Source organism: Myodes glareolus, chromosome 2 (genome assembly GCF_982192425.1).
Source record: "Myodes glareolus chromosome 2, mMyoGla1.1, whole genome shotgun sequence".
Lineage (NCBI taxonomy): Eukaryota > Metazoa > Chordata > Mammalia > Rodentia > Cricetidae > Myodes > Myodes glareolus.
The window spans coordinates 132,192,990-132,205,982 of NC_142027.1; the positions used below are offsets into that span (position 1 = coordinate 132,192,990).

At 51.3% G+C, this 12,993-nt stretch overlaps 1 protein-coding gene across 5 annotated transcripts in view; it reads left to right on the top strand.

The window, feature by feature from the left end:
* Ube3b (ubiquitin protein ligase E3B) overlaps positions 1 to 12,993 on the top strand; it is a 58,387-nt gene that overhangs the window by 41,155 nt on the left and 4,239 nt on the right. For 4 of the 5 annotated variants that reach the window (XM_048449853.3, XM_048449848.3, XM_087903727.1 and 1 more), the window contains 7 exons: positions 5,785 to 5,961; positions 6,069 to 6,179; positions 7,428 to 7,565; positions 8,020 to 8,085; positions 9,133 to 9,191; positions 11,217 to 11,399; positions 11,609 to 11,720. In XM_048449853.3, the coding sequence (XP_048305810.2) occupies positions 5,785 to 5,961; positions 6,069 to 6,179; positions 7,428 to 7,565; positions 8,020 to 8,085; positions 9,133 to 9,191; positions 11,217 to 11,399; positions 11,609 to 11,720 (846 nt within the window). Of the gene's footprint in view, positions 1 to 5,784; positions 5,962 to 6,068; positions 6,180 to 7,427; positions 7,566 to 8,019; positions 8,086 to 9,132; positions 9,192 to 10,831; positions 10,994 to 11,216; positions 11,400 to 11,608; positions 11,721 to 12,993 lie in introns of those variants that run through there. The other variant, XR_007235040.3, reaches the window with a different exon arrangement.

The following is a 12,993-nucleotide window of genomic DNA, read 5'->3' on the forward strand; positions in this document are numbered from 1 at the left end:
TTTTAATCCCTTTAAGTGCTGGACTACTTTTTCCCAGTACCATTCCTATCAATCCCTCTGGAATAGGTCTAAATACTCCAGTCCCCAACACCTACACACCCATTTGTGGAGTCAGTATTGCCCAGGGAAGAGCCACAGAGGTCTAGTCCGGCACTTCCTGGGGTGCCTCGGACAAGGTCGTGGACAGTGAAGCGTTTCCCTGGGGAATGAATCTGATAGGAGCAGCTGGTCCACTCATTGCCCTGTATACTTGCATTTTGGGGGGCAGGCCCCTTCTGTTTCCCTACACAGGAAGGAGATTTCCTTGAATGTCAGTTCTAACACAGCACTCATTAGCCCAGTGAGCCCCCCTGTGACGTTTCGGGCAAACATCTAGATTTCCTCTGGGCTGACTACCCACCTCTCTACCCGCAGGGCAATTCCTTCTAAAATGTCCTGGTTTCCCGCATTGAAAACAAGTCTTTGGTCTAGCTCCACCTCGACTCCTCCTAAGAGCAAGCAAAAATATTTCCATGGAAAATTCTTCTGGCCCTTGCTCTTTCAAAACTTTTTAAAGGTCAGCTTTTACCTGCTCCCAATCAGTAATATTAAACCCCTGCCTGTGAAAACCAGGGACTAGTTCTAAAACCGTCTTAATAAAGTCTTGTGCTGGCTCAATTTTAATAGCAGTGCCCTGCTTCTCTAAAAGAACCACCAATTGACCAGTGAATACCTGAACAGAATTACTGGCACCCAGCTTCAATCCACCCTCACCATCAATCTCTTACAAGCTTGCTGTCCAACCTTCCAAGGGCGATCTCCCCATGTCTCCTCAATTCCCAATCTTGTTGGGGGCCTCCACCTGTAACGCCTGCACTATGGGATGGTACACGAGCTGGGAACTAGGCTGGAGATTTAAAACATACACACACAGACAGAGACATGGGGACACAGGTCATCCTTGATAGAAGAATGGCAAGTTTTTTGTGCTTCAGGAAAGCTTATGTAGGGATCTTTCAGCTGCAGGCCTCACAGAACCCACTCCCCTGCCATCAGGGTCTCGTGCTCAGAGCAGCTGCAGGCACAGGTAAACAAGTTGTTTTGCTCAGTTCACTCCAGCAGGCAAAGGGTCTGAGGCAGGCAAAGAAAGTCAAGGGGCCAGGGGTCTGCAGCCCCCAATACCTAGGGAAACAGTCTCCTAATACCTCTGTGAGACAAGGACACAAGCTCATGCAGTGATTGCCCTGCCTCTCCCAGGTCTGCTGTCTCCATTGTTCTGGCCAGCATGTCCCCAGACTCACTTTTGAGGATGTGGTGCAGACAGTGTAGGCTGTACCCTCTCTGAACCACACAAGTACTCTCATCTCAGAGCTCAGGGGCCTCTGTAGATACAATAGGAGATTCAAGTACGACCCCCTGTCTGGAGTTACCACTCTGGCCTCCTTACAAGTTAGAAGTAGGTGCCCTGTCCTTAGGCACTTGGCCTCTGTGTCACATTTCATGGTGTCTTGATGTGTCTTGAGGTGAGCAGAAAGGTGTGTGGAAGCCCACTGTGAAGACATGTCCTCTGGGAAGCAGAAACTAGATCTCACCCTGGCTGTATCATGAGGGCCTTGCTAAGGGCCTAGGATGTGTGTGCTGTCTGTGTACCACGCATTCCCATAGGCTGATTGTCCACAGCCTTGCTGTGTGTCTGCCAACAGTGCTGGTGAGAAACCACAGTCTTCCTTTTTTGGAGGGGGGGAGTTGTTGTTTGGTTTTGTTTTTTTGAGACAGGGTTTCTCTATATAACAACGTTGACTGTCCTGGAACTTGCCCTGTAGATCAGGCTGGCCTCTAACCCTTAGAGATTCACCTGCCTCTGCCTCCTGCCTGGCCAAGTCTTCCCTCCATTTGTTTGTCACGTTGTTCCCCAGCCCGTTCGTCATGCTCGGTCCACACTGTCATTTGTGTGTTCTGCCTGTGCCTGGTGGCCACGTCACTAGCCACCCGCATGTGCTGTGGCACAGCAGCCCCTCTCGGTCAGCATGTGTATGCCATTGCTTGCCGGATAACTTATTTAGCTCCCAGTACTTTTGATTTTCAGGAGCTGTTTAAAAAGTAGCATGTACAGCAGTTGATATCTTTACCTTCTTAAAGGTAAGGATGTAGAGGATGTGACTTAGTGGTGGAGCACCCACCTGGCATTCACAAGGCCCTAAGTACCATCCCCAGCACTGACCAAAAATAGAAATAAGGTCAGGTACAAGCAGGGTTGGCTGGGTGTGCCTCCTCAGTGAGTGTTTGAACAAGGAGAAGTCCCCTCCACTCCCACTGCTCCAGCCCAGTGCTCTCGGACGTGGCCGTCTGTCAACCTTCAATAGGTAGCGGGCAGCTGTTCACTGATGACTGTGAGGTGTTGGGGAAATGTGTGGGGCAAAGGGTGGCTGTCAGTCACTCCAAAGATACACATATGCTTCATGTCTCCTGACTTTCCATGTGGACTTGTGAGTTGTTTTTTTGTTTTTTGTTTTTGTTTTCTAAATCTCAGTTGTTAGCTTTACCAGTAAATACTCAGGAGCCAGATGCTGGGTAAAAGCCAGCTAGCTCAGAGGCAGGGGAAGCACCCAGCTGACCTTCCTCTTAATCTAACATCCCTGAAAAACTTCCTTTCTCCTTTCCATCTCAAACAAAAAACCTCAAACTAAATGTCCCTCCCTTCTGCTTCCTGTGTGTCTTTCTCTGTCCTTGTGACTCCCTCTTGCTCTGCATGGCTTTTTCTGATTTACTTCCTGCCATCTGGTTGCTCGCTCTGCCTCTTAATTCTGTTTATAATAAACAGAAAGCTCTTAGGTTAAAGGTGCATGCTAGGGCTGAGCCACGCCACAAGTAGAAACAGATTTTTCCAGTAAATAATGTAATCTCGAGGTTCACTGTGTGATCAAATATCCTGCAACATTGAGTTCTAGAGAGCTTAGAATTTTTAAGAGAAGATCCCCAAATTCAGGGCCTTAGTGGAAAGCTTCAGATCTGTTACATTGTGAACTAATTAAGTTTTATCAGGTGCCTTGAGGTGCACTTGAGGCACCAGTAACCTCTGCTTTGACTCCCGTGTTAAAAGTGTCTAGCACTTTCCTCATCAGAACTGGGTATAGCTGCTGTCTCTGGGATCTCAATCCTCCCCCATCAGGTATGACCAGCACCCACCTTCTGGAAAAACTGGGAGACATGGACTGTGGTGTGTGTTGGGAGTGGGGCTCCTTGGCTCTCCAAGTGCCACTGCTGAAGGGATGGTCACCTAGCACTAACTCTGCAGGGATAAATCACCCCTTGCGGGTGTCACAGGAGACAGTCTCTAACTTAGGCAAAGCCCGTGTTGCTCTTTATGTTCCACAAAAGCATACTGTGTTGTGAACCTGAATGTGAGAGGGTTCTTTATTCCAGGATTCTGGTTCTCATGAGCCTGGGCTTTGAGTGCCTAGTCCTTGGCTTGCTATGGACACAGGGACATCAAGAGCTGGTGTCTGACACCTCCCTGGCTTGGATGTGAGGCCGCACTTGTAGTGGATTTCATCATCCGGCACAAATACTCCTTCAGGTGAATTAGTCTTTTGTTGAGTTATTCAGGACTGGGGGAAGCTCAGACATGCCCTGGCCCCTTATTCCTTGTCCTGTCAGGCAGATCTGAGACCACATAAACATAGACTTTGAATCTAGCATGCTCTGGTACTGGTGACAACCTGGCCTGGTAGCCAGACCTTCTCACCATCCTCCACTTCAGTGTATTGTGAAGCCTGAGAGGATGCTGACTCTGTCCTGGGGAGCATGTGTGTGAGCCTCACATAACTACAGCAGGGCCCACGGGGCAAGGGTGTGCACCCACGGGGCAGGGGTGTGCACCCACGGGGCAGGGCTATGTCTGAGGAGGCAGGTGGCACAGTCCTCTTAGAACCTCTTGAAGAGGCTGGTGTGGCTCAGATCAAGCAGGAATGAGTCTGCGTCTAGCAGGTCGTCCTTGAGCCCCGCCACATACAGGCTAAGAACATCGTATGTGCCGTTGCATTAAATCCCCACAATGCCACATGCCTACTGCCAGGACTTAGAACAGACCAGAGAAGTTCTCAGATCCCAGGAGCATGCTAGAGCCTCCACCCGTCCTCTGGGTGGGTCATGCCCAGGTGCCAGTTCGCGGTGCTTTTAGTGCCGCCACAGCTGTGGAACAACTCAGTCTCCTGTTTCATCTTAGCTGTTCTCGGGATGGGTGGTTTTGTTTGCTTTCCAGTAGGGTCTCGGACTCACAGTGATTCTGCCTCAACCTCCTGAGTAAGTGTGCTTACCTGTCACGTGTGCTTTCCCAAAGCTGGCTTCCTGTTCCCGCAGGTGGCCTGGGGATAATGAAGGTCATTCTTCCTTGGCTCGCCAGCCTAAGAGTGCCTCTGACAAGACACAGAGACGCATTAGGAGGGATTTGTGCATCATTAAGCATGACAGGAAGGTAGCAAGGGTACCCCAAAATAGGGCTCATGTGCCACCAGGTTGTTCCTTGGCTTTGTGTCAAAGGCAGTCAGGACATCTACTCATCCTGGATGAGTAGATGCCATGGATGTGGTCTGTCGTGTCAGCTGAATGTGGCTGTTCTGCTCCAGGATAAGAACCTCAGCGCCCAGACACTAGGACACTCTTAGTGACAGTCAGATGCAAGGAAAACCTGCAGATGAGAACCCAGAGGCGCCTGCCTTAGTTAGGTCGCTGTTGCTATGATGAAACCGTGACCAAAAGCAACTTCAGGAGGAAAGGCTTTATTTGGCTTACATACCTGGACCACAGTCCATTAAGGAAAGGCAGGGCAGGAACTGAACTTGGGCAGGAACCTGGAGGCAGCAGCCAATGTAGAGGCTGCAGGAGGAGAGCTGCTTACTGCCTACGTCCTGCTCAGCCTGCTGTCTTAGAGCTCTCAGAACCACCAGCCCAAGAATGGCACCACCCAACACGAGCTAAGGAAATAGCCTGCAGGCTTGCCTACAGCCAACTCTCATGGACATAATTTCTCAGGTGAGGTTCCTCCTCAGATGACGATAGCTTTTATCAGAATGACAGAAAACTAGCCAGCATGTGTGTTTCAGTAGACTGGGAGCGGGTGTGTGGCGCTCTGGATCGGAGACAGCCCTCATTGTCTGTATTTTCTGTTCTTAGCCTCGAGCTGTGACTCACACCCAGGGCCTGGCATGCGCTCAGCTCTCTGTACCACACACTCTAGCAGAGCCACAGCCCACAAATGGCTGTGTTTTGAGGGAGCGGACCACAATCCAGCGAAGCTCAGACCTCCCAGCGCTGCTCCCCTCTGTTCCTACCCTCGTACAGACCCAGTGTCACTGCTGCACCAGGGCTTTGGGTCTTTCCCTGTCTATCGTCACCGTATTTCTGCTGCCTGGGGGGGTTTTCTAGTTCAGAAAGCCAGCCCAATTGTTCTGACTTCTCCAGCCCCCTCCTCACGGTTGCCTTTAGCACCAGGACCTGGGGTTTTCATTTTACTCTGTCTTGTGAGCCTGACTCTTAGATGAGCTAAAAGATTCACCATTAAAGAAGGGAGAGAGCTCCATCTTGTTCCAGCTTTCTCCACCTTTGGTGGCCAGCACTAGCACAACTCTTTCTAATTTACCCCGTCTGACTCTCTCTGGCCTCCTGGGGGCAGTCTCCTTCTGCCAAGGAGTGAGAAGCCATATCCATCAAATGAGTCCTCCTGTGGGCCGGTGTCCAGACTTGCCTGATTAGACTCCTGGGTTTGCAGAAGCGGCACTCCTCACAGTTGAAATTCTTTCTTGGTAGGATGGCTACGAACAGCTCCGGCAGCTTTCCCAGCATGCCATGAAGGGTGTGATCCGAGTGAAGTTTGTCAATGACCTTGGGGTGGATGAAGCTGGCATCGACCAGGACGGAGTCTTTAAGGAGTTTTTGGAGGAGATCATCAAGAGGGTATTTGATCCAGCACTCAATCTGTTCAAGGTGAGCAAGGGGGCACCCCTGGGGCTGGCAGCAGTCAGACACAGAGAACCCATGTGGAGTAAGGCTGGCTCCTTAACTCCCACCTCTCCTGTCCTTTCTCCTGACAGACAACCAGTGGAGATGAGAGGCTGTACCCCTCACCCACATCCTACATCCACGAGAATTACCTGCAACTCTTCGAGTTTGTGGGGAAGATGCTGGGAAAGGCTGTGTATGAGGTAGGCCCTCAGAGGGGCATGTGACAAGTTGAAGTGATGCCTGAGAACTGGGCATGGTGGCGCACCCTGTAATCTCAGCACTTGGGAGGCAGAGGCTGGAATCTCTGTGTGTTCAAGGCCAGCCTGGTCTATAGAGTGAGTTCCAGGACAGCCAGGGCTACACAGAGAGACCCTGTCTGGAAAATCATGCAGTGACACGTGAGAGGTGAGAGGTGGCATGTAAGTCGTTTGTTTTGGGGGTGGAGCCAGAGCTTCACATGCTTGCTCAGCAGTTTTTGCTGCTGACACCCCATCCCAGTGCTGGAATCTGGTATCTGAGTGGCGACTTCAGAACAAAACAAGGGTTCCTGGGAGTCAGCAAACGAGAGCAGAAAAATAGGTGTAACATGAGGGCCTGCTTTGTTGGGGTTTCTGTCCTGCCCAGTTCCTGCAGCCATTTAGCCCCAAAGAAATCACACAGAGGTCTATATAAGTTATAAACTGATTGGCCCATCAGCTCAGGCTTTGTATTAGCTCTTACAAATTATATTAACCCATTATTCTTATCTATGTTAGCCACATGGCTTGATACCTTTTTCAGCGGGGTAAGTCACATCCTGCTTCTTCCGTGGTCTGGGTAGGACTAAAAGAAGAACTTTCTTCTTCCCAGAATACTCCTGTTCTTATTGCCCCGTCTCTATTTCCTGTCTGGTTGTCCCACCTATACATCCTGCCTGGCCAGTCAGCATTTATTTAAAATATGACTGACAGAATACAGACAATTCTCCCGCACCAGATAGGTGTAGTCAGCAATGCAGTGGTCTCCTGAATTACCTTCCTCCTTTGAGCCTGTTACTTCTTTGGTAAAGTGGGCATAGGAAAAGATGTATGATTGGGTTGTCATCCATGGTGAGGGCCATACCTGGCACTGGGTCCATAAGACTGTTGTTGGTTTCTGCTCCTTCAGCTCACGGGGTCAAGGTAGTGGGGGCTTCCTTGGGCATCAGGGGAGTCCCTCACATCTCCTGGTATCCGTCCATGGACACTCAGGTTATGTGAGCTGCTGAGCTGAGGTCTCATCCCTGCGCCACATGGGTCCAGGGTCTGTGCCGAAGACCATTGCTCTCCAGATCCCTAGGTCGTTTCTTAGATGGCGGGGAGATACAGCTCCAGACTGATGTGTAGATACCACTGGTGGCCTCAGGCTGCGCCTGCAGCCCAAGCTGCCTGGCTGATAGCGGAGTCCCTACCCTCCTGGTTTTTTTCTAGGGAATCGTGGTGGATGTGCCCTTTGCCTCTTTCTTCCTGAGCCAGATGCTCGGGCACCACCACAGCATATTCTACAGCTCTGTGGATGAGCTCCCGTCGCTGGACTCAGAGTTCTATAAAAACCTCACCTCCATCAAGGTCAGTGCTGAGCACCAGTGTGAAACCACAGCCAACACCACCAGCTAGGGTCCACCTTTCCAGCCTTCCCCTCTAGTTCCTCTCCCAGCTAGGCTCACAGCCTTCTCCATCCTCGTGACAAGGGGCCTCTGCCTGAAGGGGGGGCCGCAGCTGTCTGTGGCCTCTGCCTGAAGGGGGGCTCACAGCTGTCCGTGGCCTCTGCCTGAAGGGGGGCCCACAGCTGTCCGTGGCCTCTGCCTGAAGGTGGGGCCCGCAGCTGTCCATGGCCTCTGCCTGAATGGAGGCTCACAGCTGTCCGTGGCCTCTGCCTGAAGGTGGGGCCCACAGCTGTCCATGGCCTCTGCCTGAATGGAGGCTCACAGCTGTCCGTGGCCTCTGCCTGAAGGGGGGCTGGCTCACAGCTGTTCGTGGCCTCTACCCATACAAGCTCCAGTGCTTTCTCTCTGTTCCTCAGCGCTATGATGGAGACATCGCTGACCTTGGACTGACACTGTCTTATGATGAAGATGTCATGGGTCAGGTATGTGGGCTGATCTGGCAGACTTCTTCCAGTTTTAGACCTGCCAGTTTATGGGGTTTCCTCAGAAGTCTGCCCCTGAGGATCTGTCTGTCGCCTGGCCAGGAGGGAGGCTTTGCTGTTTCTTCTCTGCCAGCCTGGCCTTTTGCGTGCCTACCTCAGCCAGCGCCTACAGAGCCTGTGCTTTGCCTGTGTCACATCTTGGGACTTAAGGCAGTATCTGCCTCCACCCAGCCTTCCTGTTCTAGTTTGTTACAAGCTGTGAGCCTCAGTTTGGAAATCGTGCTGAGGACTGGCCGTATACATGGCGGTTTCTGACTTGATGTGGAGGGACAGCAGCTGAGGAGACATTCCTCTGGGGAAGTCACATCCTTGTTACGGTGTCATCAGGAGCAGGGGAGAAAAGGCCCTGGAGTCAGGCAGGCTTCTCCTCGTGGGTCCCTGCAGGAGGCTCTCTGTCCATGTAGCCTAATGTCTGCTCTGGAGAAACCACGACCATGTTGGTGCAAAGCTGGCTTCTCAAACTCAGCCTGCGTCACCTCAGAGGTTATTCAGTGTCTAAAGCACCTGCAGCACCTGATCTGGAGTGCATTGTTGTAATGTGTGCCCTGTGTCTTTCAGACTTTCCCACAGGCACACGCACCTGTGTATGCACGTGTGTGTGCGCATGTGCACGTATGTGTGTGTTGCAGAGATGAAACTATGTCTCGTGCAATATAATCTTGTCCCCCAGTAAGTCCATGCTCTGATCGGATTTTTAGGTAGCCATGTTCCAGGTTCTTAGTTCCCAGGTGGATGTTGACTTCCCACTGCAGCCCTCAGCACCAGCATTTCCCTCTGTGGCGTCCAGCATCCTTAGTGCACATGTTTGGACAAGGATTAGATGAGAAACCTTTCCTATTGATCACATGAGCCCTGCTTGTTGATGTTTTGGCCCTGAGGTTTTGTAAAAAATGATCATTCTCAAACACATAGCATCCTAATTCCGTCATTTTTGTGGTCAGCTTCTCTGTTAGAACTCTGTAGTAATTACTCCCGTCTTCTCCCCAGCTTGTCTGCCATGAGCTGGTTCCTGGAGGGAAGACCATTCCTGTTACAAATGAGAATAAGTGAGTATAGCAAGCCGGCGTTTAAGGTCAGCACTTGAAAAGACTTGCTTCATTCTGGCTCTCCGGAATTAGGCTGAGAATTTATTAAGATAGATTGAGGTGGAAAGAGACCATAAATATCATAATGGGATTTCCTGGTTATAGTTCATAGGCTGGAATTGTATTAAGTTCAATTTGCAAAATAAGAGTGGATGGTTTTACTGTTTGCAGAATCACTTGGAAGGTTAGAGGCACTGGCCACTGTTCTTAGGAGTGTAGTGTCAGCCCCACTGAGACTGCTATCCTGAGGGCAGGTGAGCAGGGACACTGGAGAATGGCTGTATGTGTGTTCTCAGGAAGACAGTGTGAATGCAGATGTGGCAGATGTGCACTTATGGTGGGGGGCGGTGCCAAGGCACAGCAGCTCCTGTCACAGATAATGACAGAACTTGGCAGGAGGGGGCGTTGGGCCTCTTGTCAGTTTCCTGCCACCCCTACTTGGGACTTGAACTGTTTGTCTGAGCATTCATCTGGACAAAGACAAGTGAGGGTTCGGTCCCTGTGAGTCGTCTGGTCCCAGTATAGCGCTCCTGCACCCTGTTCCTCTGGTCAGCTAGTCTGGTAGCCAGTGTGCTTCAGGAGTTTTGTGTTTTAACTTTAGGAGTCAGACGAACAGACGGTGCTCAGCAGAATTCAAACACGTCAGTGTTGCCCTGTAGCCACATGGCATTGGTCCGAAAACTTAGAGCAAAGCACTGCCCGCAGAGAAGAGATGGCTGAAGTCGGGTCTTGATGCAGTGCTAAGTCCTGGTCCTACATATGTGTGACCTGCTGCTGTCCTCACGGGCAGTGTGTGACCTGCTGCTGTCCTCACGGGCAGTGTGTGACCTGCTGCTGTCCTCACGGGCAGTGTGTGACCTGCGGCTGTCCTCACGGGCAGTGTGTGACCTGCGGCTGTCCTCACGGGCAGTGTGTGACCTGCGGCTGTCCTCACGGGCAGTGTGTGACCTGCGGCTGTCCTCACGGGCAGTGTGTGACCTGCGGCTGTCCTCACGGGCAGTGTGTGACCTGCGGCTGTCCTCACGGGCAGTGTGTGACCTGCGGCTGTCCTCACGGGCAGTGTGTGACCTGCGGCTGTCCTCACGGGCAGTGTGTGACTTGCGGCTGTCCTCACGGGCAGTGTATGAAATGATGTGTAGAACAGTTTCTGAGACATCTAGCTGAGAAAGCTGATAAACTTGTGACAGCAAATACTGCACATGTCCTGTGGAGCCCGCTCACCTCCCGGGGAAGCCGCCTCTTTTATTGGAGCTGTGGCCAAGGGTGATGGTATACGAGCATGTGTGCATGAGAGAGAGAGAGAGAGAGAGGCGCAAATAAGAGTTAGAAAACGTGTGTTCACACAGGCCAGGGGAGATCAATCTACGCAGACTGAAGGACCAGGGAGGTGAGTTCATGGACGCTGAAGGGTCAGGGGAGATGATACTATGCAGGCTAAAGGACCAGGGATGTGAGACTATGCAGGATTTGCTGGAACAAGATTCTTTCTTATCCTGCCATGAAGCCTTAATAGAAACTCACGTCATAACTCATGTCATAACTCTGGCCTATGGTGAAATCTCAGAATATGACAAGGATACCTGGTTTTGTACTTGACTCAGGGTCCCAGCAGTTCCTACTTACCCCCTTGGAATAACCCAGCTGCATTTTCGGAGAATGTGGGCCCACCTAGCACCCTAGGCTCTAGTGGAACTTTGAACGTGAAGTTGTTGGAGCACTAAGCTGTGTCCTTGAGAGTGATCAAGTGGGACTCACCTGTGCAGGTGACTCTTCAGCTCCTGAGAACATGGGGGGATCACCGCAGGGCGTTACATTGGCTGTGGGGACAAGTGCCTTGGACACTTGATGCTGTCATGGTGATGCTGGCGTGTGGGTTTTTTTGTTGTTTTGGAAAATGGTTCAAAAGTGTTAGGCTTATCTCTTAGCCCAGTTGGCAGCAGTCTGTCCCGGACTATTAGTTCCATCGTTCCTCTTTCTTGTTAACAGAATTAGCTACATCCATCTGATGGCACATTTTCGGATGCACACGCAGATCAAAAACCAGACAGCTGCTCTCATTAGTGGCTTCCGTTCCATTATTAAGCCCGAGTGGATCCGAATGTTCTCTACCCCTGAGCTTCAACGTCTCATCTCTGGGGACAACGCGGAGATCGATCTGGAAGATTTAAAGTAAGGGGCAGCGAGAAGGGAAGGGTGGCGTGCTCAGGCTTTCTAGAAGGACAGCCGTTCCCCTCGCTAGGCTCCTAATGCAGAGTTATTCTGGGAGCCCCTGCCCGTTTAGCATCCAGAGAATGAGGCCGTGACATGTGAACTTGTACTGCCTGTACCCATGAGTGTGAGCGCACGCTGAGCCCCTCCCCCCCTTGGATTGCTTTCAGGAAGCACACTGTGTACTATGGAGGCTTTCATGGCAGTCACAGAGTCATCATCTGGCTCTGGGATATTCTGGCTTCCGACTTCACACCTGATGAAAGAGCCATGTTCCTGAAGGTATCTCGTTCATAACCTCTGTGCGTTCCTGAGCATGCGCAGTCCTCGGGCCGCTCTGTAATTCACACTGAATACAGTAGGGTTATCAGGGGGCCACACAGTGTCAGCATAGCCTTGTTCCTGTGTCAAAAGCTGAGGAACCAGAGAGGGGCTGGAGAGACGGAGCCTGCTCGTGCCGCTGTGCTCCACCCTTGCATCTTCAGTACTGCCTCATTACTTTAAGAAAACAGTGGCACACACCTTTAATCCCAGCACTTGGGAGGCAGAGACAGGCAGAGCTCTGAGTTCAAGGCCAACCTGGACTACATAGTAAGTTCCAGGACAACCCGGGCTACACAGAGAAACCTTGTCTCGAAAGAAGGAAAGAGGGAGGGAGGGAGGGAGGGAGGGCGGGAGGGCAGACAATCCTAAATATTACTCCATTGTAGAGCACTCCCCCAGTAGTATCACATCCACATGCATGCATCACAGCCACGTGCACAGACACACAGCGTCCCAAGGAAACACAGTTGTCTAGGCTGATGACACTATGTATGCTTTGAGGGAGTACAGATGTCAGAGTCAGGTTCTCTCTGTGTGACCCAGGCAGGACTTCATAGCCTAGCCTGCTTCAGACTTAGGGCAGTCCTCCTGCCTCAGCATCTTGAGTACTGGAATTCCAGGTGTGGCCTTTATGCCTGGCTTATTTGTACTTCCTCAAATGTAGCATCTTTGTTAACTGTTTGCTGCCCTAGAGTCAGTGATGTTCCTGGGTGTCACTGATTTTGATGAATGACCTCCGCAGAGTGTAGGCATTCATAGGACACTGAGGCATGCACATGCTTGTCTCTGTTACGTGTGGGTAGATCCTCATTAAAATACATTGTCATTTTGCCGCCTGCTCTCTTTCTCTCTGAAAAGACATAGTCCAGGAGTACATTTAGTGCCTTGGAATCTCTTTCCTAAGGCCTTCTGGCTGGCTCGCACGCTTTCTCTGTCTCTCTCCCTCCCTCCCTCTCTCCAGGCAGGGTCTCATGTATCCCAACATGCTCTCAGATTTGCCATGTAACCTGTAGCCAAGGATGACCTTGAAATCCTGACCCTCCTGTGTCCACCTCTGAGAGCTGGTATTACAAATGCGGCCATCACACCCAGCTTATACTCTTGTTCTGTGTGACCAACAGCTGGTCTTTTTCCTTGCTGGCCAATCTGAATTCAGTTCCCTTCTGCTGAGGAAGCCTTCACCTACTCCAGTCCAACCAGTGTATACATGGGCTCCACTCACCCATGGGTC